The following is a 26,240-nucleotide window of genomic DNA, read 5'->3' on the forward strand; positions in this document are numbered from 1 at the left end:
TGTGTTACCAGATCCTGTGTTAATGAAAAGCAAGTGGAAGCCCCACATTCCTCCCTCCCGTCCACGGCTCACCACTCCCCAAGGTAGGGGGGCATTTATAGTTCAATGAAAGAAAGGAGGGGGGTGGCCTGAGAGAGAGAACATATGTCTTAAGGTCTATGAAACAAGACCCTCCCTAATCTCTCAGCTCTCCATCAGACTGCCCATAGAGTGCCCCTGATTTCCTAAGAACACACACATACGTATGGACATGCCCTGTTACTAGTGCACACTTTTTCATATGCATGCAACAACTTACACTCGTACACACAAAGCTTTCTGCTTGGTCCTTTGCCTCCGCGGACACCCTGCTGCCTTCACGCTGATTTACTCCAGCACACTTGTAAAGGAAAACTTCTGCTCGTAGAACAAAGTTAAAGCTACCCATTATTTATTTGTCTCTTTATTTTTTTTCTTCCAAGTTTTATTTTGTTTCCCTGGCCAATCTCTTGAGTTACGATCATGTCAGTTTGTTTACTCTGCTGAAAGAAAGCCACTCTTTTCCATTTATCATATTATTTCTGTTTCAATAGTCAGGGAAAAGCAGGCATGGGAAAAGCCAAACATGACGAGATTTATATTTGGAAATACACCCTGGCGGGATTTGGCAAGTTAACCCAACTAATAAATTGTTTTCAATGCATTGATAATAGAAATGCCTCACAGAGAAGACATAGGGGGGGGAAAACGTCGGCAAGGTGTTTGACACACACACACACACACACACACACACACACACACACACACACACACACACACACACACACACAGAGCTGCAGATTCGAGATCAAGATGTATGACAGTTAGTTGGTCAGAGACATGAAGTCTAAGAAAGCTGTGGGATTGTGGTAATTGATTATCAGGGACAAATAAAGATTTGCAGTCTTTTTTGACCGGTAGTCTTTGTAAAATGTCGAGAACTCATATTCTGTGGATCATTGGAGGCTCTCAGCATAGAGCCTTGTTGAACCAACTGACCATACCCTGGCTGGGACCTTCTAATCAGAACAGTGGCACAATGTTAGCGCTGCAAGTAACAATTACTTTAATTAGCGAGCAATATCATAAATCCTTTTTAAAGTTTTTAGTGTCAGAATATAGTTTTGTCACAATTTCTTACTGGCCAAGGCAACCTCATCAGATTGCGTGCTTTGTCAAACCCAAACAAATATGAAAAATATTAACAAATATTCACAATTTGGAGGAAAATGTGCACAATGCAATATTACATTGTAAAATTACTTCAAGGATTCATTATCGAAAAAGTTGCCTATTATTTTTCAGTCAATCAACTGATTATAGCTCTAGTACATATCCGGTATAATACTATCAACAAGCACAAAGACCCGACTGTCATTAAAATGTGCTTACTACGCTCAGTAGTGGGCTACATTCAATATGAGATCTTAAAATCTGAATGTATCTCCTTGTGAAATCTCTATAGATTAGTTTTAAAAGGAGCATTTCTGCTAAAATCTCCTTGTCTCTCTAATTGTTTAACATGTAGATGATGTGTGTCGGAGGCCATCACAGACACGAAACTGCGTACCACATAAGACTTCATCCAACTGAGCCCAGCTCTCAGAGGCAAATTTTGGACCTGAACCTAAACAGACCCAACATTATATGATGTTATTTCTACTTTCTCACAAATAAAAAATAGCTGGCCTGGGAACGGTCATAATATTAGCCTACATAGACAAAGGCTCTGTGGCTTACCAGCACAAGCGCAAGTGGCTTACAAAATCAAACAAAGGTACATGTTCAGTATAAAAAACAGTACGCAAATTGCAGCCGAAACTATCTGCATTAACATGGCTGGTATCTCAAACAGTCATAATCCAGAACAAAACTATGTGCAAGCACAATCATAGGTTATAAAGGCCATAAAGTTCAATAATAACGCAGTTTGTCCTGAATCAACGGAGATTTTAAGAAGCCCACCTTTAGGAATATTGTGCTTGATTTTATCAGGTAGGGAGCGTTAGTTTGCCAGGTTACTGTAACGAATAACATTGGTCTAGTTTTGCTGTTTCGTTCACTTTTCCCGCTGGGCACTGCATATTCTACTTGCAACATATCCCAAAGACACATGTTCACACAGACACAGACCGTTGGAGCAGCCAGAGAGAAAGAGAGTGATTCCTTATTAAATTACATTTGAAAATTACCAAAACCAAAACCACACCGAGCCTGAAGCTGTATTAAATAAGATGGCCCGAATTCGACCTAAAACACGATAATTTGTCAGCACCCATCAGGCTTAAATTGGCTAGCAGAATGGCATACGGTGAAAATTCCAAGTGTGGGAATAAGATCTTGCCGCATTATCTTCATACATGTCGTCTATGTTGGGATCACATGTAGAGTTCATTATTAAGAAATGAAAACACATCTACCATTCATAATTTGCTGTGTTTGCTAATGTGTTGCAACTTTTATTGAACCCATATGTAACTTATCAACACTCATCAGTTACTGTGTACCGGCTTGGATGACGCATAGCTCCTTGCATTGTGCCATTTTGGCCGACGGTGTCCCCTGCTATGAAACCAGTTTCCTCTAGTGTCCTATAGTGGTCTTGTGGTGAGGTATAGTGTATTTCTGTGGTGAGTGACAGTATATTACTTCTATTACTCTTACCATCCCAGACAGTCTTCGGGGGCCTCTGCTAGTTAGGTAATGACTCCTTTAGGTTTCTCCTAATTGATACCAGTGCATCCTGGGGTATAAATCAGCCAGGCAGTGGTCAGATAACGGCTGCCAGGGAGAAACCGACATGGTAAATCAATGTCTCAGATTCTATCTAATCTTACCCAAGCATTTGCCAGAAATGTATTTCACTTTAGGAAGATTTCCATCCAGTTTTTGTTCCCCACCACCCACTTTGGCTGTTTAAATATTGTACATGGATTGGTACACTGAAGTGCTTTCAATGTACTGCTCTTTGTCTTGGGCATATCATGTGTACAACTTGGTACTTGCTTACTTATGGCTAAAAAATAATGTTTAACGATTATTTAATTTAATATTTAGAAAAACAGACAATAACAGTTCGCAAAAAGTGTGTGTGTGAGTGCATGCATGCCATTTTCATACTCAAGGATCTATTTAATTTAGCGCAATCTGAGGCAGTCAACTAAACCCCACAACACAAGTGGAGCCACCTCAAAGTTAAGTGGTCTTGGATAACTATCTCTACACTGGCCTCCAATAGTTATCATCTCTCTTACCGCTACTGTGTCTAAGGTTGTTGGTGTTGCTTACTCATGTCCTTTTGTTTTCTCTCATTTATCTTTGTCCCTGTTATTTGTTATTTCTTTCATCTCGCTCTCTTCCCCATTGTCTCTTGCTTCATGTGGTTTTACCCATCATCTGCAAATATGTTACATACTCTATTCAAGTGAATGCAGGTATTGCCTGCTCCATCCTCCAATACTTTCCTACCCTTTTTCCCTATAATATTCCCTCCACCCTTTTCTTATGGCAGTACTTTACAGCTGAGCAATGTAATTTATTTGGGCCGTCTGCTGACACATCTCTGCAAACCAACCTAAATAGCAGTACTTTGCCATACAGGGCAAAAGCAGGGATGGAGAGAGAATGGAGCAATGTGCCTCTGACTATTATTTAGCCTCGTTGGAAGAATGGAGCTAGATGGAGAAAGAAAGGGATTCCCCTCATTAAGACCACTCCCAATTAGGTTAATTATTAAGAGTGCTGGCTACTCGCTTTAGCACCAGGATGCTGCGGTCAACTGGACTATAAATGACGCATGGTGAGACTGGAGAGAACACATTGATACACATTGTAAATGTGTGCGCAAATGTGTGTGTGGGTGTATTTGTTTCCACTTGTTCACCTGGGTGCGCATGGTTGTGCTTATGCATTAACATCTGCATATATGCAGGCATTTTTTCCAGTGTGAGTCTATTTACATGTGCTTGTGTCTCCATTTATACGTGTGTGTGAATGAAAGATCCTCCATTTACCAAACCAGTTTAGGAGTTCCCTTGTGCTGTCTAATAAATCCTAGCCATGAAAATAAACCTGATGTCCACAGTTCAGTAAGTCATCTCCAACAGCTCTCTCCGCGCTGCAACACCAGAAGATATTAGCAGGTAAACTGCCAACTTGCATCAACAATGTCTTTCCTGAGAGAAATGAGTCATCTCGGTATGATATTTCCCCCCCAGAATGATTTATACAAGAGAACCCATCATTGCATCCAACTCCCCTGTTGTGTTATTGCGCTCTAATGTTGAATAAAATGTTCCTTAGTCAGTTTACCAAGCCTGGAAAGATGTGAGGGTGTCTGCGTGAATTATCTTCATCAGATCCTAGCTAGATATATATATTTATATGTACCATGGATTTGTTATATTTATGACTGGGGTGTCAGGTGTTTTATCCACAGGAAATAACATTACAAAATAAATCATTTGATAATATTTTACAAATAGTTGTTTAAGGACAAGCCAGTTTCATACAATAACTTGTGGGTGTTAATTTTCAGTTTTACAAAAGTTTATCCCTTGTTTTATTGTAGAGATGCCTCTGCTTGTTACATTTACAAAAAAAACGCTGTTTAATAGAAACTAACTAATTAGACCTACAGTTAGGCACTGAAACAGGTGTGTCGCTACTTTGTTTTACTTTCCCCGACTAACAGGCGGTCTGGAGTGAGAATTTATGGAGTAAAAAGCAATTTTAAAGAGCCTTTTCTCAGGGCATTGTTAGTCATGTAGGTTTGAGGTTTCCAACTGGGCTGCTGCTGATGTAGCTTTAACTGACCAGATCAGCCCTCCCATGTCAACAACTAGTAGAAGGGGTTTCAGTGCACTGATTTATGGGACCAAAAGACCATGTTCAATACAGCCCGTAACCACAGTGACACATATCTGTTTTAATGGAAAGGACAGAGAATACTGTCCTTATTAAGTTGGGGCTTTTGCTACTTTTGGTTCTTTCAAGATGAGTGGGTGTTTGGCTTCTCTGTCTGGGTCCCATCAGGATTTTCTCCATGTCATCCTGTCTGCTAAACCTTTTAGTTTACCAGATCACAGAACCTGAATCCATACAGGTTTAAATTTGTGTAACCCAGAGCCCAGAACACCTTGGGTCAGAAACACTCAGGAGTCACATCTGCTCTTTCTATTAACTGATTAACTGATGGTTGCATGTTGTATGTTTTTAGCCTCAGAACTAAATATTGGTACATTTTTCAAAAGTCAAAGGCTTTTTAACATATACTATAGTTTGCACATAATTGTTAAAAAGAAAAAAAATCCTGCTCTCCTCTTTCAGAGGCAAATGTTTATGTTACCAACATCAAATGAGAAGGATAGTTAAAGGCTAGTGATGTGGTTGATCTAATTGTACTGTATGTTTTGCTATTACATAGACAGACTGTTGTAATTGAACTTAGTATAAAAAAAAAGAGGCAAGCACTCGTGCAACTGAATTCTGAGGTTGAATTGTGTGTGTGTTTCAATTTCATCTGGCCCGGTTGCACTTGTATCAATGGGCTGTGTTAGTTTTTATACATAATTAGAGATATCCGTATTTCACTTTGAAACTAGTATTTATTTTAGACATTCCACATCTTTTTGAACCCTCTTTCCTCCTTTTTTTCCCGCAATGTGTAATTAATAAATTAGTGACTGCTCCTACTTCATCCACAAACCACATAACGTAACATTGACAAGACGTTTTTCCTCATCATAGTCCAAATCATTTTTTGACATATCATTTACCTTCTGTTTTCCCTCTGTAGTTTCCCCCCAGTGCTCTACATGCCATTCATGGCTACTGCTTCTCTCTTCCTAGATGCACTTCAGTCTGCGTCACTGCAGCTGGAGCTGCAAGATTTGTTGGTGAGAACAGGGCTGAAGGACCGTAACCGTCTCCTGCTGGGGCCGTTCTCCTGCAGCACCTCCCTGGAGGCTCGGTGGTGTCGGCACAGCGGCAGCCCTGGACCTGAGCCCGGCCCCCCTAAACTGCTCCTGGACCTAAAGGGAGGCCTGCTGCAGGTTTGTATTGTATACCCATGACATCAATTCAGCACCATCAGTCACAAGTTGTATCCCCTGCACAGCTACAGTTTCTAGAAGCCAGGGTCAGATCAGCACCTGTACACCTGGTGAGAGTGAAGTGTCTTGCCCAAGGACACTTAAACCCAACAGCTTAAATAAAGCTCTTCCAGTTAGAGAACAGCCTGAAATGAAGAGGCCATGCTGCTGCCCACTCAATCGTCATGTTGGCTTCAGTAGTTTAAATCATTTACTTAAGTAAAAGTACAAATACCACACTGTATAATACTCTATCACAAGTAAAAGTATTGAAAATCTTACTTTGGTTAAGGTATGTGGTATCATCAAGAAAATGTACTTGTAGTATTAAAAGTAAGTAAGTACTCATTTAAAATATTGAAAGGCTATTTTAAGGGGGGAGGGTGTTGTATCTTATGTGTGCCTTTTTCCTGTGAGAAGTTACATAATGTCCACGCTGAAAAGTCCCTTTTCAATGTAACTAACTGAACACATTATTACTGATGTATTATTCCACATTACTTTTTCAGGGGAATCCCCTACCCCTCCACCATTTTCAATGGTTCTCTTAATGCTTTTATTGCGTGCCCATTAACAGAAACATGACTCCTAACTCAACACTTAATACGTAATCATACATTTCCCACTGTAAATATTGGCGTCTGTGGTGTTTTAATCAAGTGCTGTGCAAAAACCGCCGGAATTCCTTCCGATTCCTTCTTCTCGTGCTCTCTTTTCAGACACATGGGGGGGGGGGGGACATACCCAAATTTTCCTGTTTTTGAGAGTTTAGTCATAACCCACCCTTGCAAGTTAGTGAGAAGCAAGCAGGCAGCTCCATGTGTGAAGAGTTTTTGACTCAGAGATTCCTGGTCCTTAGTCCAAACCCCAGGCAGACCTGCTTTGATGGAGCACGGGAAGGGGAATGCCGCGGCTAAGTAAAGAGGATGTGAGCTTGTGTTGGGCAATGCTCAAAAGGATGTGAAGGGGTGATGATGAGGGTTACCCTGACTGCTTCTCTTCCTGTTTTGAGAAGAGAGTTTAATTAATTGTAAACATAGGTATTTATGCATCATGAGTCTGTGTCACTCTCTGGCTTTTTCCTTATCATGGTCTGTTTTTTTATTCTTTCTTTACTCCTCCTATGTCTCTCTTTTTCTTTCATCCAATATAGCCTAACCCTACACCTTGACTTCCCTGTTGGCCTTTGTCTCCTCTCATTCACCATCCCGCTTTTCTTGCTGTTCACTCTCAACCACCTCACCCTCTGTGCTTCTGTTTTGACAGGTCTTCTGGGGACAGGAACATCTGAGCTGTCTGAAGCTGGTGGAGGAGCACCTCCTGGTGTACCTAAACCTCCAGAAAGGTTCAGACTCAGCTGATAGCTGTTCCAAGGGCAAGGCCTGCTACACCCAGCCACCTCCATCTCCAGGTTCTCCCTCCCCCCGGACAGAGCACAGCTCAGATGACCTGCGTACAGGACATTTTCAATACATCCAGGACTCAGGTGAATGTTTATACAGTGCAAGCTGATCATGTGCAGAGGGACCGATAGTGTAGCCAGGCCTATCCCTGGGTAAAATATTGACTCCTATACTCAGTAAATCCTATATTAAGTGTCACGATTCATTCTCAGTAAAACACCTTAATAGATTTTTTGCAGTAGCCCAGAGTCCATAAAGGTCAAACCTAAGTCAACTTTGAAATAATTTGAACTTTGAGCGCAGAGCAAAGCGGCAAATCCGAGCCATGTGCCAGGGGTTGTTCATTGCAGAGGTGGGCGCCACCGCCCTCCCCCTAGGAAATCAATGTAACGGCCAGTGCAAAGTGGTAGAGACTATGGAAAGACCAATACAAGACCACCACTGCATGCCACAATAAAATGTGACAAACGCTAACCAGAAAACAAATTAACAATCTTCTTCATTCCCTCCTTTTATCACCATAATTGTATCATGAGAAATGTCTTGATAAAATAATCAAAAGGCAGTTGTGGTCTTGACCGCTCTTGGAAAAATAATTCTGTGTCCTCTTTAGCTGAGATGGAGAAAAGACTGAGTAAGGCCTTCAAAATGTGTTCTTGAGACCAGTCTCGTCTAAAATCGATGTTGAATACTATAACACTGCTGTTTGCAGGCATTCATAACCTTAGTTGCAAAAAGCATTATATGGCTCAGAGTAAAATAATATTACCTGGACATACGTTTACTCTGCTATTTCTTGACAAGGTTTTCAAAATGCACGGCGCAGTGGTAAGCACTGGTCCCTGAATTCCATAGGATAAACAGTAACCATATACAATCATTCATAAACGTCTATAACTGAGTTGGTACTTCCTGAAAAAATGAACCTTTGTGCCAAAGTGAGATGTCACTTAAGATACACATCGCCTTAAATCAAAGTCAGATCAAAGCCGTCTGGGGAAAGAAGTTTCATCGGACATGTCTGCCTGGTTCCACTCTCAGTAGCATGCTGTTTATTCCCCCTCTTTGTGCTTTGTGTGTGCTGTCCTCTTAAGTGCACGCACGCAGACACACACAGGAACATTATACACAGAGGATCAAACTTCTCTCTGGCGGTAGACCAGCCGTCCACTCTGTCAGCTGTGGTTGAGGGTTTGTTTGTTGCACTGTTCCACTGGGCTTTGATGCATTTAATATGCTGGCTGAAACAGCAGAATGTACAGTAGTGAACTTGAACACAGAGCACAATCTGTCTGCAACATGTTGTCAACAGAAAGAGAAACCCGGGTCCCGGAGTACAGAAAACAACGAGTGGCCCCCAGGGGCCCGACACAGGGATGGATGGGATAGATAGACAAAGGAGGAGATGAGAGATGGATGCGGAGAAGGGTAGAGGGAGTCTCTGTCTGAAAAACCTCATGAAAGTGTCTGTTTTTCTTTCATCCACCGTTTTGCAAAAGAACAATACACTGTCCACCTTCAAGTGGGCAGCTCACCGCTTCACCTAAAGGGAAAAATTAGCCCCAGACAGATTTTTGCTGCCACTTGAAATGTGTTTTGTGGAAAGAGACTCTCAGTGTTTGTACCTCCAGAGGCCAAGCAAAGCAGCAGTTCTCTGCTTGACTGTTTTTTTCAAATAAACATTTTTCCAAAGGACTTGAATCCCAAACAGCAGCCACGACTTAAGTCAAACACCACTCAGAAGTTTAGATCCAGTGTGATTCAGCTTTTGCAGGTGCTTGGCATGGTTCAATCACGGGCTGTTTACTCAATAGCAAAAATGTTTACTCAGCCACTTTGTTTATAGGCGGCATCTGAAAGCGTGGAAACATCCACCGTGATCTTTCAGGAGAGATCGTTTCGGAAGGTTTGGAATCCATAGTACAAACAACAACGCAGCAACAAAGATAAATGCATTTCAAAGTTACATGGTTTTGTGTTTTTGTTTTCTTTGCCACATTCGGCAAAAAAAATAAAAAAATAAAAAAGAAAGAAAATTTCATATCATAAGAATTTTCATCCCATTCTTTTCAACCTCTGCATGTTTCTTTCTTCAGCAAGCTTCTGTGAATGGTCAAGGATGCCAGTTAAGTCTTTAAACACGCTTTTTGTTCTGAAATCTCGTGAAGAAGTGTCTTGGTGTTTTGGTGGCATAGTGCTCGGGCCATATATGATCTGCTTGCGCGCTTTCACTTCACACACAAGCAGATCGGTTTCTTCTCCTGAAAATCTCTCCTTCTACTTAGCAAATCCCCAATAAATTTTTTAAACTAGCAAAAGTGGATTTGGACACACTCTAAACGCTCCTGCGCATTGTGCGCTTAGATCATTAAAGATCCTATGACATGGTGCTCTTTGGATGCTTTTATATAGATCTTAGTGGTCCCATAATACTGTATCGGAATTCAGCCTTGGTGCAGAATTAAACCCACTAGAGCCAGTCCCACCATGAGCTTTCCTTACTATGTGCCGTATGTGAGTCTGTAGCTTTTGAGGAGGAGCGAGGACAGGGCAAGGTGGAGGCTGGGGGTGTGGCCTTGACCAACTGCCACTTTGCTTTTGCTTATGACCTCATAAGGGGCAAGATTCCAGAACAGCCCATCTGAGCTTTCATTTTCCTGTGAGACAGAGCAGGATACCCAGGGCTCTGTTTACACATATCAACATTTCTATCCACTGGGGAATCATGGTCAGGCTGGGGGAACGCCTACTAATGTTAAAACATAAAACTTCATAAAGTCTTCATGCCATGGGACCTTTAAAATATGGTTTCCATGACCATTACTTTCAGATTATCGACAGAGTAAAGTGAAGTAATTCTAATATTTTAGTTAATTCATCTTTTCTGGCAGGTTCCCAGAGACTGCCAGGACCCCATGAGGTTGTGTTCTACAGCGAGACAGAAGAGAGCCCGGGGGTTATGCTGTGGAGATACCCTGAACCCCGCGTCCTCACCTTTGTCAGGATAACTCCTGTCCCCTTCAACACCACTGAAGACCCTGAGATCAGCACTGCCGACCTGGGGGACGCCCTGCAGGTAAAGTCTGACACATGCAGTACATGTATCGCTTTTTCTCGCATTGCCAGACCTTCCTCCAAAGCGCCACGGAGGAAGGTCTGACCTAGTCCACACAAAAATCCACGATGGGAGAAAAACGTGCTCTGGTTTATTGGCATTTCTTTAAACCAATCACAATCGTTTTGACAGAGCAACAGTGCCGCTGCAAAATAATGTCAAGAAGAAACTTGTTTTGGTGATACGTTCAAACGTTGTTTCAGTCATGCAACAGAAGATCCTTACATATTCCATATTGTGAATAAATATGGAAACTTTAAGAAAGCACAGAATGATAATGTGTTAAGCAAACCAAATGTTTTATTAATTACTTGTATCAGCATGTGATCTGGTATGGTTGTGTGAGTCCTGCTACTACTGTATAAAGAAGGCGAAAGACACCACTCATCTCTCTCACGGCTCTGCTTAACATCACCTGCAATGAAAGAGAAATAAACTAAGAGTTGGGCCGGGGGCCATTATAATTCCCATGACATGAGTCATGAGAACTTCCATACTCTATGTGTTATTGAATGACAGAGACCCTGCTGTCCTTCCAAACATGTAATACATGAACAGACAGCTGTGGAAGTCATCTAGTATGCTCTGGTGTGAATATCCAGGTGTCTCCAACCCCAGCTGAGGTTATAATTTGGCAGGCTGTAGCAGCTACTGAGTCTACAAGGCCTTAGTGGGGGACAGGACATCCCACTTTTCCTCCTATCACTCATCTACCGCCTTTCTCTCCCCCGCCTCACTTTCCAGCTTATCATCCTCGAAGGCAAGCCAGGTCCCAAATCATGTTCTTTCACATCCTCCTCCGTAATCTTTCTTTATGCCTGGAGCAGAAATATGCTATTTTTAGGTCAAATTCCCTGACACTATTTCTAAAATCATTCTGTGTGTGTGTGTGTGTGTGTGTGCGTTAATTTATTATATAAAGTTAAAATCTCATGTTATTGTATATTATCCTGAATGAATGAATGCAAATTTGATTACATTCCCAGCCTATTTATAAGGACTTTTTAATTACATTTTTTCAGCCTTGGGGTTAGGTTACCTTCCCTTTTCCTTTTCTTTCTGCTTCTTTCCTCCAGCTGCAGCCGCCATTTCTCAACATATCCTCCCTTTATCTCTCAGATTCTTTCCTGGACTCCCACAATCCTTTCACCTACACTGCAGATGTTTTCTTCTGTCTGTTTATGTCAGCCCAGGAGAGACAAGATATTGGAAGGTGCTGCAGATGTCTGGCTTCCCAGCAAGGCCCTGCAGCTGTAAAGCTTGTAATGAGCAAAACTCCAAAGCCTCTAGCTGATTGGCCATGTATTGAGTTACAGTAGAGAACAGAGGGAGCTGATGTGTGTGAATGAGGGAGGGCTAAAGGAAGAGCCAGTGACAGACAGAGTTTGTATAGGGAGAGGCTGCTTAATGGGAGTGGAAAGAGCGAGAGAGGATCACAGATGGAGTAAGAGGAGGGTCAAGAAGGATTAAGATAGATGATCACAGATGGAGGTGGTGTCTTCTGCCGCAGTTACAAGAGCCTCTGTGTGAAAATACACACTCTCTCTAGTCCAGGGAAGAGAGATGATTCTTCACCAGTTGACGAAACGAGGGGCTGATGAAGGCCTGATGAAGCAGCAAACTAGACGCCATATTCCAACATGTCATGTTTACACGATTCATATGTATTCACGATCTGTCATCTACTTGGACAATGGTGGAGATGGTTGGGTGCCTGCATTTATTACTGCATCTGTTCTTCTATAGATGCTTGTGTATACAAATGGATGCCTGTCTCTGTGGACATATTTGTGTGAGTGTGTACTACACAGCAGGAGACGTGGAACCAGTGGTTGATGAACATGTGGTTTCCACATCTTCTGCTCCAGTCCTCATGTCCTTCTGGCATAGTCCCGTCTCTTCTGACAAGTCTGTTAAAAGGAATCAGGTGATGAGACGTCCATGGGGGAAGTGGTGAAAAGTGGAGGGCTCTGAGCACCCAACTGTTACTGAAACCGCTTTATGTGTGCAGAGATACTCTGTCTATAGAGACAAGCAAGCAATAAATGCTAAGTATTTAAAAGGGAGCTATTGTAACTGATGGCTATGACAATTGTTAACACAGTTGTGCAGACTTAGTTAACATCTTTTTGAAAGAAAAATGGGACTTGCATAGAAACCACTGAACAGGAGGGAACCTGACTGTACAGTTTAGGCTTAAAAACTCCTGGGTTGCATTGTAGTCTGGACGGGCAGAAACGGACACAAACGTCGGTCTTACGCTGCATTCTATTTGTACACGGAAGTCAGAATTTCCCATGTCAAAGTCGTTAGCACGCCCCTGACCTTGGATTGATTACCGAGCTCGGAACCCGGATAACCACGAAGTATCCCAAGCTACAAATCCAACATGGCTGCTCCATGCATTAACAGTTGTGAAAGCTGTAGTAACATGCTGTTATGAGCACTTCTGTGTTATTTGTGTCTCACTAAATCGGTTGTACACTCAGTGCTGTCCATCTTCTTCTTTTTTAAACACTTTATTTGTACATTTCCAGTTATCACCTAAAACAATCATATTCTCTATTTTACAAATAACCATAGAAAAACAATCCCAACAAGAGAAGGACAAAGACAAACCAAACCCAAAATTAACCTGACAGACTTGTCCCAGAAAACAAACGGAAAAAATATTAAAAATAAAAATAAAAAATACATAAAAGTGCACCTTACATTTTTTGTTACAGGACTGACCAAGGTTAGGTGTAAACAGTCAGAGTTCCATTTCCAGACCAGGTAAATTGTTCACATTAGTTATCAGATGGTCCCAGGTTTTGTAGAATCTGTTGCTGGAACTGTTGAGGGTACATCTGATTTTTTCCATCTTAACATTCTGCATAATGTCCCTAATCCAGGGGTGGTGTGATGGAGGATTAGCAGCCTTCCATTTAAATAAAATCAAGCGTCTAGCTAATAAGGAGGAAAAAGCAACGACCCTCTGCTGCAAATGACATGGGGGAACAGATCCCGTTGTGTTAGAAAACAGTAGCCAAAGGGGGAGGTGAGATGCTATAAGCCGACACATTAGAGATGACCAGAAAAGAACAAGCTTTGGACAAGACCAGAACATATGTCAGGAAGTAGCTGGCGTCTGTTTAAATCTATCGCATAATGGGTCTACGTTTGGAAATATTCTTGCCAATTGGCCTTTTGAGAAGTGCAACCTGTGTAAGAGTTTAAACTGCATTAAAGAATGTCTCGAACAAGAAGAGTGGACTCTAGTAAGAGCCATATCCCATTCCTCTTCAGATAGCTGCGTCCCCAAGTCATTTTCCCACTGTTCTCAAATATGTGAAATAGAGAGGATGAAGTTATATATGATATGGGAATAAATAAATGATATTCTGCTCTTATTCAGCATATTGACCTTTTAACAGGAAATCCAAACAGGAAGTAGAGGGGAGTGTAGGAAAATTGGCAAACTTTTTAATATTAAATCTCTAATTTGCAAGTATCGTCTTACACAGGTTGCACTAAACAATTATTAGTAGTTAGACCGAATTTTCTGGATAGTTCAAAGCTAGCAAAAGTATCATAAACATATAGGTCCTCAATACTATGAATGCCCTTGTCATACCAAATTTTGAAGGCATTGTTCAGTGCGGTCCATCATCTATCTGTGGACATGTTGTAACACTGTTTGTATGCACAAAAAAAACTGCGTAATGTGTTGTTATAAACTTGCATTGCTAACAATAGCTAGGTTTAAATCCTTTGTTGAAAGCTACTGTGATACATTTTGTCTACATTGCTAAAAACAGTATCATGTATCATGGACCTTATTAAAAGAAGTGATTGTAAAGTAATTATAAGACATTGGATTGGTTCATGATATGTTACACAGTCCTTCTTACCTCATATTTTCTCCAAACCCTAACATAGCATTAGGCAAGTTGTGTGGGAGGCCAGAGGTTGGGTTTTTGGGGGGGTATTTTAACAGGACCTCTTGGTCATTAGCCAAAGTCGTTGTGATCCCAGATTTAATTGATTTCAGCCTCTGGCGACAATGATTATTTCCTTTCTACAAAATTTCAAAAGTTTTTTTTTTCTCCCAAGACCAGAAAGAAAGTCCACCGACAGCAAAAGAAAATGCTGCCATAAAAAAAATCATAAACGTAATATGTAATGGCTTAGTTTCAGTTCCAAAGGAATTTCATTTACTTTACATATAGAATGTGCAGAGAGAGAGAGCAGGAAAGAGAAAGAAGGAAGTCATAATTTCTCAGGCCTCTAAAATTACCATGTGGCCACACGGAGATGGAGGCTGATAGATTTGAGAAATGGAAAGTGAGAGGCATAGGGAAAGAAAAAGAAATAAGGAGAAAATAGAGAGTGGTATTTAGCATTGAGCTGTTTTGTCATTCCGTTCTATCATTTAGGCAGTAATGGGTTTTTTTCCAATTTAGGACTGCAGGTGGATGGTGAAAGGGATGTTATGAGGTAAACCAACTAAAAGTGGCTCTGCTCCACATTTACTCGCTCTCCTCATTCTATTCCACCTCTTTTTCTCTCTCTCTTCTCCCTACTTTTTGTCACACTCCTTTTTCCTTTGCTCCCTGTCTCCACCCTGCTGAATAGATGAGGGGGGTGGGGTACTTGCTCTGAGCCATGCTGCTCGCTTGTCCCCAGAGTAGATCATATTAACATTTTATAAAATCAAGATTTCCTGCATTTAAATAGTTGTGGTTTCCCAACTGGTTCCAGTATCTCGGAGGGGGAATTCAAACCTTCTTCCATTACTCAAAGTCAAATTGCTGCCTGTGCTGTTGTTACATACAGTAGAAGGGGAACGATGTCAGAGTAATGGGGGGGGGGGGGGGGGGGGGGGGGGGGCTCCTAATGGAGCATCCACAGGTTCCCGCCTGTAGAGGGCCCAAGTGATGAAGGGTTAGAAGGAGAGAGGAAGGTGACTCATTCTCACCTTCTCACCGCCGTGTGGTCCAGTTCTCAGAATCATAAACAGGTGTCCTTACGGCTCTTTTTCCATCGCTGCCACTCGTCTTCCCCTATTTCTGCCTCTCTGCGGGGTTCTGAAGCCTGAGAAAAAGGGAGTAAACACAGGAGCTATGATTCAGCCTGACCCCGCTCAGGGAAACGGCAGCAGCAGGAGATACAGTTTGTTTAAGCAGAGAGCAACAACTTGAGTTCAGCCTCAGCATGTACTGTAAAGGACATGTAGTGAAACAAAAGTACCGCATTCTGTTCTCACACACATTTTACCTTTTACCAGAACTAGATTTTCTCGATGTGCAGATGTATAAATTTGATCATCCACTAACTGTTTCTGCAACTGCCCAAATCGCTTTGACAAACATTGCACCATCTGCTCCCCTGCTGTTGCTTTCGTGCATGGCACTGTGGGATAGCCTTTCATGTCTCGGCAGGGCTCTGCACTGCCATCATGCCTCCGCTGGCCTGCAACCCATATCATAAAAGCACTGTGGCCTGAGATGAACCAGCATCCTTCAGCCATAACCACTGCTGCAGCTGTTGTTTCTGTCATTGTTGTTGTTAAGAGAAACATAGGTACGCCATCAGCTTCACATCCTCAATACACCCCCTTTTTATTGAAGCACACGTTTTCCAATTAATAAAAAAATGCAACCTTTTGTAGGGAGTCAGAATCTGGGGGAAGCCAGTGGGATTTAACACTGGAGCGACCCATTGAACCAGAAAGAGACAGAGTGTGTTTTAGCCAAGATAACTATTATTTTAGTGGGACAGTGCTCAAGCAGACCTGCATTAGTCACAGCTAATTCATTATGAAAATAAAAAAGACTGTCCATGTGGTTAATTTGATCTGGAGTTTTTACACCTCATCCACCAAAACTTCAGTCCCTCTTTTTAAAGGTTTGGCATTACGGAGGAAAAACTAAAAAAACTAAAAAAAAAAAAAAAAGCTGAGCGTGAAGATCTCAGCATGGGCTTATTCCTGATTTTCCACACTGATTAACGTTAACCTATATTAGCCCACCTGAGACAGCATAGCAGGAGTCATTTTCAGAACAATTTTCATTACATCTCCTGAGTAAACATTTGCTCAAGCTGATGTCAATTGAATTTGTCTGCTGGCTGATAAGAGGTAGCTAGCAGTGGATTTTTTTAGACATATAGGCATCAGTGAAATAACAGAAGACCTAATAGCAGTGTTGATATTGTTAATAAAAAGTAATGGCAGACAAGGCGGTGGATGTCAGCAGCCACAGCCTCAGAGGGAGCTTGGGGAGTCTTCAGTTGCAGAGACATATTTCAACCTTAGCAGTGATCACACCTGGGTTGATCATGGGAATTTGAATCATTTCTGTATGTTGTGTATTTGTTTTAGTCTGCCTGTCTTTAGTTAACCTTTTGAGAGACTGTGATTGGTTAATCAGTCCCAGAAAAGGAACTCCATGCAGAGTAGTGTTTTCTGGTTTGGCCAAAGCAGAGGTGGGTGACAGGGATGGAAATCAGATCTGTATATACACCATGCTGCCAACCGTCCTGGATTTAAATTAATTTGTAAAGTTTTGAATATTAAATCTACTTCCAAAGTCCTTAATCGAGCTTTCCAGGCATTTCCTCGACTCAAAAATTAAGATAACCTTTCAGCTGATGTTGTGCCCTGAGGACTCGCTGCCACAATTACTTTGTCTCGCGCTTGAGGAGAACACATTTTGGACCTTTCCAGCTAAGGGAATGTCAGCTATTCAGGGTAACACATTGTTTATCAGATAAGGTACACACACAATCAGGCAGCGGAAATTGACACCGCCCCGACTGTATTATGCACTCACTCACATACATACGCACACCTGTGTATACACATATGAAAACATGCATATTGTCTTTCATACGTTCAATTACACATAGTTTTCCTCTCTGACACATATACACAATCCATTTCCCATATACACAGGTGCCTTCTCCTCCCAAAATCCATTACCATACGTCTGACTAAACAAAGCAAAAATGTAGTTAAAATTTTCTTTTTTTCTTTTTCCATCCTCCCTACATCATTTCTTGAGCTGGTTATCGATTACATCTCCACTCCCTTCAAGGCCAGGACTAAAAGTCAAAGAGAACATGACGCAAATTCAACCATGCAAATGTATTCCACTGTACCATATATATACCTCACATATTCATTTCTGTATGCCGTCATGTGTATAGAATATCACAGGTGAAAGAAAAAAACACCCTCTGTGTTTTAGCAATGTAGTTCTGGGAATTCTCTGTGGAGATTCAGTGTGTTTCCGCTCCGGTGGCTCAGTGTTGGGGTTGCGGGTGCACCACTCTGTCAGGTACAATTATGAGAAGTTGATTCCAGGAAAACCTGTGTGGCATTTCATACATGATGTAAGCTATGGTTACCTCATGCATTCCTCTCTAACAGTACAGCCTCACACATAAATGCACAGACACATACAAACACATTTTGTGAACACAAAGCTTTTCACACACTGTACCCACACACCAACTTGTTGACAGTTCCATAAAATTTGTAAGTGTCCAGGGAGCTCCATACCTCTTGTAAACACTTTGAACGTCACAGACACATGTGCACAGACAAATGTACTCGCTCACTCATATGCACAACACACACACACACACACTCATGTCTTACTACCTGGCATCCTTCAGGTGTGCTGCTAAAAGCTCCCTGCCACCACTGATCCATCAGTGGCTGAGAGTTGTGCAGGTGGTCGAGGGAACCTGAGAACCTGGTTTAGTTCACACAGGAGCACCAGACACATTTATGCTAATTTTGGCACTATGTGAGAGGAATGAATGGAGCCCTACCAGTCATCACATAATGTGTGAACACTCACTTAAGCTGATTGTTATTCAGTGTGAGAAACAGCTCCAGGACTTCAGTGCTAATGGCTGTCTTGTAGCATACGGTTTCCTGGTGTTTAGTTAGGCTGTGGTCATGCAGTGTTGTTAAGGAGATGAGTTGTCGTCCTGCTACGTCGGTGGTCTGTGGTCAGAAAGTTGTCGTTTTTTTTTTGACCAGATGAAACTTTAATATTTGTTTGTCCCAAGTGAATAAAATTCAAGGTTGTAATCCAGACAAAATCCCTCACTTGTTCCTTCTCTAAAGTGGGAATTCCCCACGTCTTGAAATGTAAAGTAAACTATTAATTTTTGATGAGTAGCAGACCGCTGCAGTTGCTTAATACTTTACGTGTAGCTGGGGGAAACACAGGACTGAAGTAGTACCTGTTGTGCAATAAAAAGCCTTATAGTAATCCTACTGCTGATGAGTAATCAGGGTTACACTGAGGAGGTTACAATAGTCTGTTTATTTAGACTGGAGCCTCAGGTTAAAGTGATGAACGACTGAGGGATACAATAGTAACAAAACAGTGGTGTCCATCTGTAGAGGAGACTAAGCGGGGGATATAAAAACACTCTCACAGTAAAATGTTGTCATCCAATGGAGCAAAGCCACCATCTAACGACAGAAATGTTTGATCCATTGGCGGAAAACCTCATTTCTACAGCAAAACCATACATACAGGCAGGTTGCTGATTTGGATATATTCAACAGAAACAATCTGACATAGTGTTTCAGTGTGAAAGGTATTTCAGTAGTTTCAGAGCACAGTGTTACCCAATAATGCAACCCATGGAAGCACAGTGGTTATGGTGTGTCTTTGGGTCCTCATAAAGTCTCCAACAAAGCCAGAGTTTCACATTTCCTCCAAGCTTTCTTAGAGAGAAACAAATATATGATCATTTTAGTCTGTGTTCAAAGCTTGTCAGCTGGTTGTATGGAGAAATAAAAAGGAAGAAAAACTGGAAATTAGCCTTGATTGACTGTAGGCTGTAAGATGGAGGAGAGGGTTTGTTGACCCACAGATATTTAACCAGGGTTTGCATGTGCAGGGATGATGGGGGTGTTATGCTCTTTAACATTTTTAATCACTCTTAGTGTACAGAAGCATTTGTCAGAAAAACACCACAAGTGTGAAAAGATTAATGTTATAACAATGTTTTCCTGCTCTTATTAACAATATACAATCACGTTATTACGGCATACAAACTTATCACGTTCTAACAATATACTAATTATATTAAAACGTAAAACTTTTTTACCTTATAGCCTTATAATAACTTAAATTGTTTATGCTTTGTTAGAGACATGCCAAGATTATGCTGTTATTAAGCAAGGAGTGTGGAGTAAGACCATAAATAAATCTAATCTAAGGCACATTTATTTTCTCGTTATAAGAATTTAAGTTATTACGTTATAACAGTAACGTTTCCCGTCATAACAAGATATCCTGGAAATATCTTGTTATAATATTAAAAAAACACTTGTTGAACAATAAACCTTGCACATTATCATGGTGATACTGTTTTTTGCTTGAGTGGCAACAATATGCTGCTGAAGGACTACAATGAACAGCAATAATCTCCCTCATAGACTTGTAGTTTCCTTTTATGAAGTTCCTAACCTTACAAAAACTTTACATTTTGCATAAAAATGTTGCAAATGTGCCACAAGGCCTTTATCATTTTAGCTTTATACTTTTCATACAACATAAGTAGTATTTGTTACTATGACGATGTGTCAGTTCTTATAATGTCTTCAAAGAAGAAATCAGCCACAGAGAGTCGGTGTCTGGGCATTGTAGTTCCTTACCCTCAAGAGAGCTTGACTCAGCGTTGAAGGATCGTAACTACCGTAATTACGAAGCAATCTTGCTTCCCCTAAGAATGATTGGGAGGATGCATCAAAGCCTAAATAAAATACATACTTGGGGGTTACATATGTAAGTTGTTCACTGTGTCTTTCCTTCCAGGTACCTTGCAGCCTAGAGTACTGGGACGAGCTTCAGCAGGCCTTTGTTCCATACCGGGAGTTCAGCCTTTCAGAGAGCAGTGCCTGCCAGCTGCAGCTGCCCAGCCTCAGCCTCACCGACCAGCAGAAGGAGCTGATGGCCTCAGACCTGTGGAGAATAGTACTAAATAAAAACGGAGAGGGAGAAGAGGAGCAAAGGTAGGGGGAAATCTGATTTTTTTTCTTATACTGTTTTGCTGTGCTTGTGGGTGTCTGTATGCATCCCTCTACATCCAAAACTGTATGTGAGAGAGAGCGTGTATGCCTACACACAGATGCTGTTTGTGTGTGCACTGGCATCTGTGTGTGTGTGTGTGTGTGTGTGTGTGTGTGTGTGTGTGTGTGTGTGTGTGTGTGTGTGTCTACAGTACGTGCGCCGTCCAGTGTGAGGGAATGCAGAGAGAGAGAGCGCACCCAGGCCGCCGAGCACAAAGAACTAGCAATGTGTCCCTCGCCCCACATCTGGTGTGCAGGAGCAGGGAGCGGGCTTGGAAGGCGTTCAGATCGGCCTAATGAGATTTCCCAGCACACCAAGTGCCTGTCAGGGCCCATCCGGATTCCTTCCTGCTTACCTTGAGTGTATCTAATCGAGGGGAAGGAAGAGGAGTAAAGCCCCCTTTGGGTTGGCTCATAAGTTCCTAGGCCTGGTCTGGATTGGGCTGGGTTGAGTTGGGATGGGATAGGTTGGCTGAGGCCTGCCAAGCACTGTAACGCCTCAAAAAACATGCTTCTACTCCCTTTTTCTCACTACACCTCTCTTAAGTCTCACCTGGCCATCCGTGCTTCACTCATCCATTTTTCTCATTTCTTCCTCATCTTAATTTACTCTTTTCTCCCTCTTTCTCTCTCTCCCCTTTTTACTTCCTCCTGAGATTTAGGAAACTTTTAGTGGAATAGAATTGCCAAGCCCACATTCTGTGTGGCTTAGAGAGCTCCAGAGGAGCAGAAAGGGAGGAATAAGAAAACATGTAGGAGAAGAAACAGAGAAAAAAGTCTACATTACCAGATACAGTGTAAAGCAAAATATACATCTGTGTTTCATTACAATCATAGTCCAAACACTACATTTCCTTTATGTTTAAATTATTTGTCTTTTTTTATCAAAATTGATTCCCCTTTCCGTACTCGCTTGTTTCATCTGCTGTACTTTAGTTTCCACGAGAAAAATAACTTGGCTGGCCTGCCAACTGGAAGTAATGAAAATTGTCAACATATGATGCTTATCTTTTTAAGGAGCACTGTGCTGCACCAGCGTTTTTTAAGGTCTTGAGCGTTTCCTGCTGGAGTTTCTATGGTGGATCATGGTAGCAGCAAATTACAGAGCAAATGGTCATTCACTTCAATTACCTTCCATTCAACATCATCAACCATGACATGCAATTAATGTCCATGGAGAGGTTCTGCTGGAAACTGCGGCAATAATAAAGTACCTAAACTCACAGCCTCGGACAGCGAGGAGGCCCTCTCCATATTGTTGTCTCTTTTCATTCCCTTTTGTCTGAATAATTGTAGCATTAAGCTCACTGTAGATTTCTGACGAGGATGTCACACAATGTGTAACTCACTGGGCAAAAGACAAAAGCATTATTTTCATTTGAAATCATTTCATATTCAGAAATTGCCTTTAGTCACTTATTCTTTATTTTTTCGCACTTTTTGTGTTTTTAGGTACTCTGTCGTTGGTTTTCACTGTTAGCAATACAACTTAATCTGTTAAATGTGACTGACTGCTGTATTTCCTTTCCCCTTCAGTTCGGATAGTGAGTCTGGTTCCCAGCTGCCCTGCGATCAGTTGGTGTCTCCGATTGTGTTGGCAGCCTGCATTCGTGTGGACTCCTGCTTTGCACCCTGGTTTGTCCCCTCCCTGGGTGTGTCCCTTAAACTAGCACAGCTGGACATTCATCTCTGCCACCATCTAGAACAGCTCGGCACAGGTAGGATACGGAATACCCAGTCACAAAGTCTCTTCTGAGTTTAAAGATAAGATCAAACTTTATCCTGAGGGAATAAAGTTGCATTACAAAGTGGGAAGAGTACAAATATAAAGAGTGCCAACATGCAAGTCTAAGATAACAAAAAGGTGCATATCCAAAATATATACAAAGGCAAAGTCAGGTGTAGATAAAAAATCTGGGGTTTACTGTAGGTATTGTAGGAGCACATGGTTAGTAGAGAGTGTTCATGATTGTATCCATGACATAATTATTGTGCATGATGTCCCACTATGTCAGTGAGTCAGTTTAGTTAAGGAGTATTAGGTTTATTAGGAGGGATTGTAGTCTAGCCGTGACTTCAAACCTTCTTGTTCTTTTATTGGTGGGGGGAAAGTTCCGCCTTCCTCGTCTCATGTTGTCTGGTTTATCACGGTAGCATCAGTCAACGCCTATGGTCATTCACTTTTAAATACTTTACATTCAACATTATAGTGTGGCAATAATTATCAGCAGCCGCCAAAAAGTATTACTCATAATACTCCATAATAGTCTATTATTGTCTTATGATTGAGTCCACTGAAGACGTTAAGAAAGAGCTCAAAACATATTTTTACTCATTGGCATTGAACTTTTGGACCTCTTGTGTGAGACCCACAGTGATGCACACATGCATTTATTTTATTTTTGAAACTATGTAGTTCCTTTTTTTGTCACAGGTGCTAATATGGTTGTTCCTTTTTATTATAAATTGAGTATTATTGGATATGTTGATAGTTGTACCATTATTTGATAAGGATGTTCATAAATTCTATCTCTTAATGGAATGGAATCTATGTCTCACTCTTCCAGTTCCATCGCGACAACTTCGTCCCTTCCTGCCGGACAGGAAGTTACCTCAGGAACAGGAGTTCATGGTGACAGGTGCAAGGGAGCCGCGGGTCTTCCTACGCCAGTGGAGCAATGGCCCACGTCACTGTCAGGAGTTCAGCTTTTCCACCCAGCTAGACTGCAAGCTGCTGGAGTACAGAAACCTAACACGCCTTCAGCTCCTCCAGCCTTGTGTACTTCAGGTAGAGCTCAGCTATTTATGCTGGTTTGTCTGTCTAGATGTTTTTGATTTTGAAATTAAGTTAATTTGATTTCTTGTGTGTTTCAGGGCCAGGCTGCAGCCACATGCTGCCCCCAGGACACCACATTGGATGTGAAAGTGTTTGTAGACCCGGTGTTCCTCAATATCAGCCAGTATGCCATCCACACTGTAGACACTGCCCTGCGCAGCTGGCAACAGGTAACAGAGAGTTACCTTTTATAAGAATAAGTAAAAGCTCCATGAGCTGCATGCAAAAAATGAGGCACATATCTGTGCTGTGTGATAGATTATTGACACTGCTTCCAGAGCTTTTGGATAATTTAGCATGTCAGAGGTCCTGATGGCTTAAGTTGTTCTTCATATCATAGTATATCAGTGTTAGTAATCAGTGATATGGTCACTTAGGTTGCAAGTATTGGAGGATAACTTTTTCACTTGCACATTTCAATGGTCTGATTCATTGAGACATTTAAGGTAACAAGGGATCTGCCCTGTTGTTTGATTGCACTTGCATATAGCTATTATTTTTGGAGCATGGGACTAGTAGATCCACAGAGGAAATACGTAAAAATTGTATGTACATTTAGAGAATATGCTGAAAGATGGTCTTTTGTCCCAGATGGAGTATCAGCTAAACAAACTCACAACAAAGTGGATTTCATGAGAATGGTTTTGGTTGCATGCCAGTGGTAATAAAATTTGCAGGATGGAACTGCCTTTCCCTTTGCTGTAAACTCTGACTAAGAGGCTACAGTGTGTCTGTTCCTGGGCTTCTAGTCCTATGGTACTCGTCATCTCTCAGTTCACAGCTCTCAGCACTGCCTGTAGTAGCCAGGATATTTGTGTGTGAAGTGATGCCCATGAAAACACGGTAAAACTTGAGTGGTGACACCTGCCTGCCAAGACTTAATTTGGCCATAGTCCTCCACCCACTTGTCTATTGAACACACACACACACACACACACACACACACACACCCTTGCTTTTCTGGTTTTGTATGCCCTATCATATCTCGGCTCAGCTCAGCTGTGGCTCTGCTGACTCATATACTGGCCTCTGGAGACGTGAGGTACTCTCATGGTTTAGCATGCATACATACTCTCAATGCCAGGTGAGAGGAATAATAACTTGTTTTTCTAGGAGCAGCTGTGGTCTTTTACCTGTAGAAAATAAAATTAAACAAGCTGTATAGGAAATCTACTATAAAATGATTGTTCTGGCTAGCAGTTTAATACCTTTGTTTTCACTCAGTGGAATCAAAAGCTCTTACCGACCATGTTGGATAATCGGTCGTAATTGACCCATGGCTTCATTATTGCATCATGTAGGGCAAGCTCGGGAATGTTCCCTATTTCTGCTGGTTAATTTAGCCATAAATAAGACTTTCGAGCATTGGTGGTGTTGTAATGAGTGATCATACTGCAGCTTTACTGGAGTGTTTTGGACATGTTGGTATCCATGGTGGGCGATAAATAACATGCCAGGCATGATTAGTTAGGATATTAGTTGGTTGTTTGCTTTTTGCCAAGGCTTTTCTGATACTGATTGGGTGATATATTTGGCTTTTGGAAGCCCACCTTTGCCCAGAATCTTGAGACCCAAAATAAAGGCATACAATGTTCACACAAACACACACAGATTATCCTTCTTTACTTGCACACTACACAGTCAAAAACAGATCCCTGAAGGCTGCGTTTACATGTTCACTGGTATGGTATTGATTCATAAAATGATTAAGCCTGCTGTATTTTCTTGATTGGTGTAAACAGCAGCAGCCTTGTAACGTGTACAGAACCTTTTAACTACCTCCAGCCTTTACCACTTTGGAACACAAGGGAAAAAACACACCATAATTATAAGGCAAATGTGTTGCATGCGGGTTTGGTAGTTCTGGAGTAAGGGGTAGAAAGAGGTCAAGTACAAAAAGCTTTTTTTTTTTTTTTTTTTCTTTTAGAAAACACTTCTTAAATATTTGGAAGAAAGTTGTGAACACTTAGATCATGGAATATTGTTTCGCTTTTTGGGGTTTTCACTAAAACAACATCTTTTATTCTGTGAGAAAACCTTGTATGGGTGCGATTAAGCAAACTCTGTCTGGTGGTGAGGTGCCTTATAGGGGTGGATGTAAAGGGCCGCCCAGTTAACCTAAAATGTATCTTTGAACTGATAAAAGCTTACATTCCAGACACACTCATGCACACATTGCTCAAAGCATAGAACAACTTGATCCTAATTGAAAACGTAATCAGAAGCAGTTGGAAGTGTTAACAGGCTCTGTCCTTCCGCAACAGAAGGATGTATCCGTACGTGTGTAATTGTTTCAGTGATTTTCATGTTTCCTGGTGTCGAGGCTGGCAGGCAGGCCTGTTGTGATGTGGCCTGTAGGGTCAGCATTGAACCGTGGAGAAGATTCCTGTACTACCACACAATTGAAACCTTACGACCCAGACAGGGTCACACCAGACCACCACAACCAAAACAGCTGGAGCACTTCCAGATGCACTGCAATAAATAGAAATAAAAGACACTGATTGGTATATGGTTGTAATTATTCTCATATAGCCATAATTCGTCATGCTATACAGCTGTCGTCAGGGTAACATGGACTGCTCTTGATAACATCACCAAGGTCTCTCTGGCAGTCATACAGTGGGTACGGAAAGTATTCAGACCCCTTTAAATTTTTCACTCTTTGTTTCATTGCAGCCTTTTTCCAAAA

At 41.6% G+C, this 26,240-nt stretch overlaps 1 protein-coding gene and 1 long non-coding RNA gene across 3 annotated transcripts in view; one reads left to right on the forward strand and one right to left on the reverse strand.

Moving 5' to 3' along the window:
• The window catches only part of LOC117946102 (vacuolar protein sorting-associated protein 13B-like), a 335,261-nt gene that overhangs the window by 251,755 nt on the left and 57,266 nt on the right, over positions 1-26,240 (forward strand). For both annotated transcript variants that reach the window (XM_034873955.1, XM_034873954.1), the window contains exons 39-45: positions 5,869-6,071; positions 7,377-7,596; positions 10,405-10,589; positions 20,459-20,655; positions 22,249-22,430; positions 23,280-23,500; positions 23,587-23,718. In XM_034873955.1, coding sequence (XP_034729846.1) covers positions 5,869-6,071; positions 7,377-7,596; positions 10,405-10,589; positions 20,459-20,655; positions 22,249-22,430; positions 23,280-23,500; positions 23,587-23,718 — 1,340 coding nt within the window. The remainder of the gene's footprint in view (positions 1-5,868; positions 6,072-7,376; positions 7,597-10,404; positions 10,590-20,458; positions 20,656-22,248; positions 22,431-23,279; positions 23,501-23,586; positions 23,719-26,240) is intronic.
• The window catches only part of LOC117946112, a 23,589-nt gene continuing 11,658 nt past the window's right edge, over positions 14,310-26,240 (reverse strand). Inside the window, exons 2-3 of the long non-coding RNA XR_004656970.1 lie at positions 25,996-26,003; positions 14,310-14,325 (exon numbers count right to left, since the gene is read on the reverse strand). This is a non-coding gene — a long non-coding RNA (uncharacterized LOC117946112). The remainder of the gene's footprint in view (positions 14,326-25,995; positions 26,004-26,240) is intronic.

Source organism: Etheostoma cragini, chromosome 6, assembly GCF_013103735.1.
Source record: "Etheostoma cragini isolate CJK2018 chromosome 6, CSU_Ecrag_1.0, whole genome shotgun sequence".
In the NCBI taxonomy this organism is placed as follows: domain Eukaryota; kingdom Metazoa; phylum Chordata; class Actinopteri; order Perciformes; family Percidae; genus Etheostoma; species Etheostoma cragini.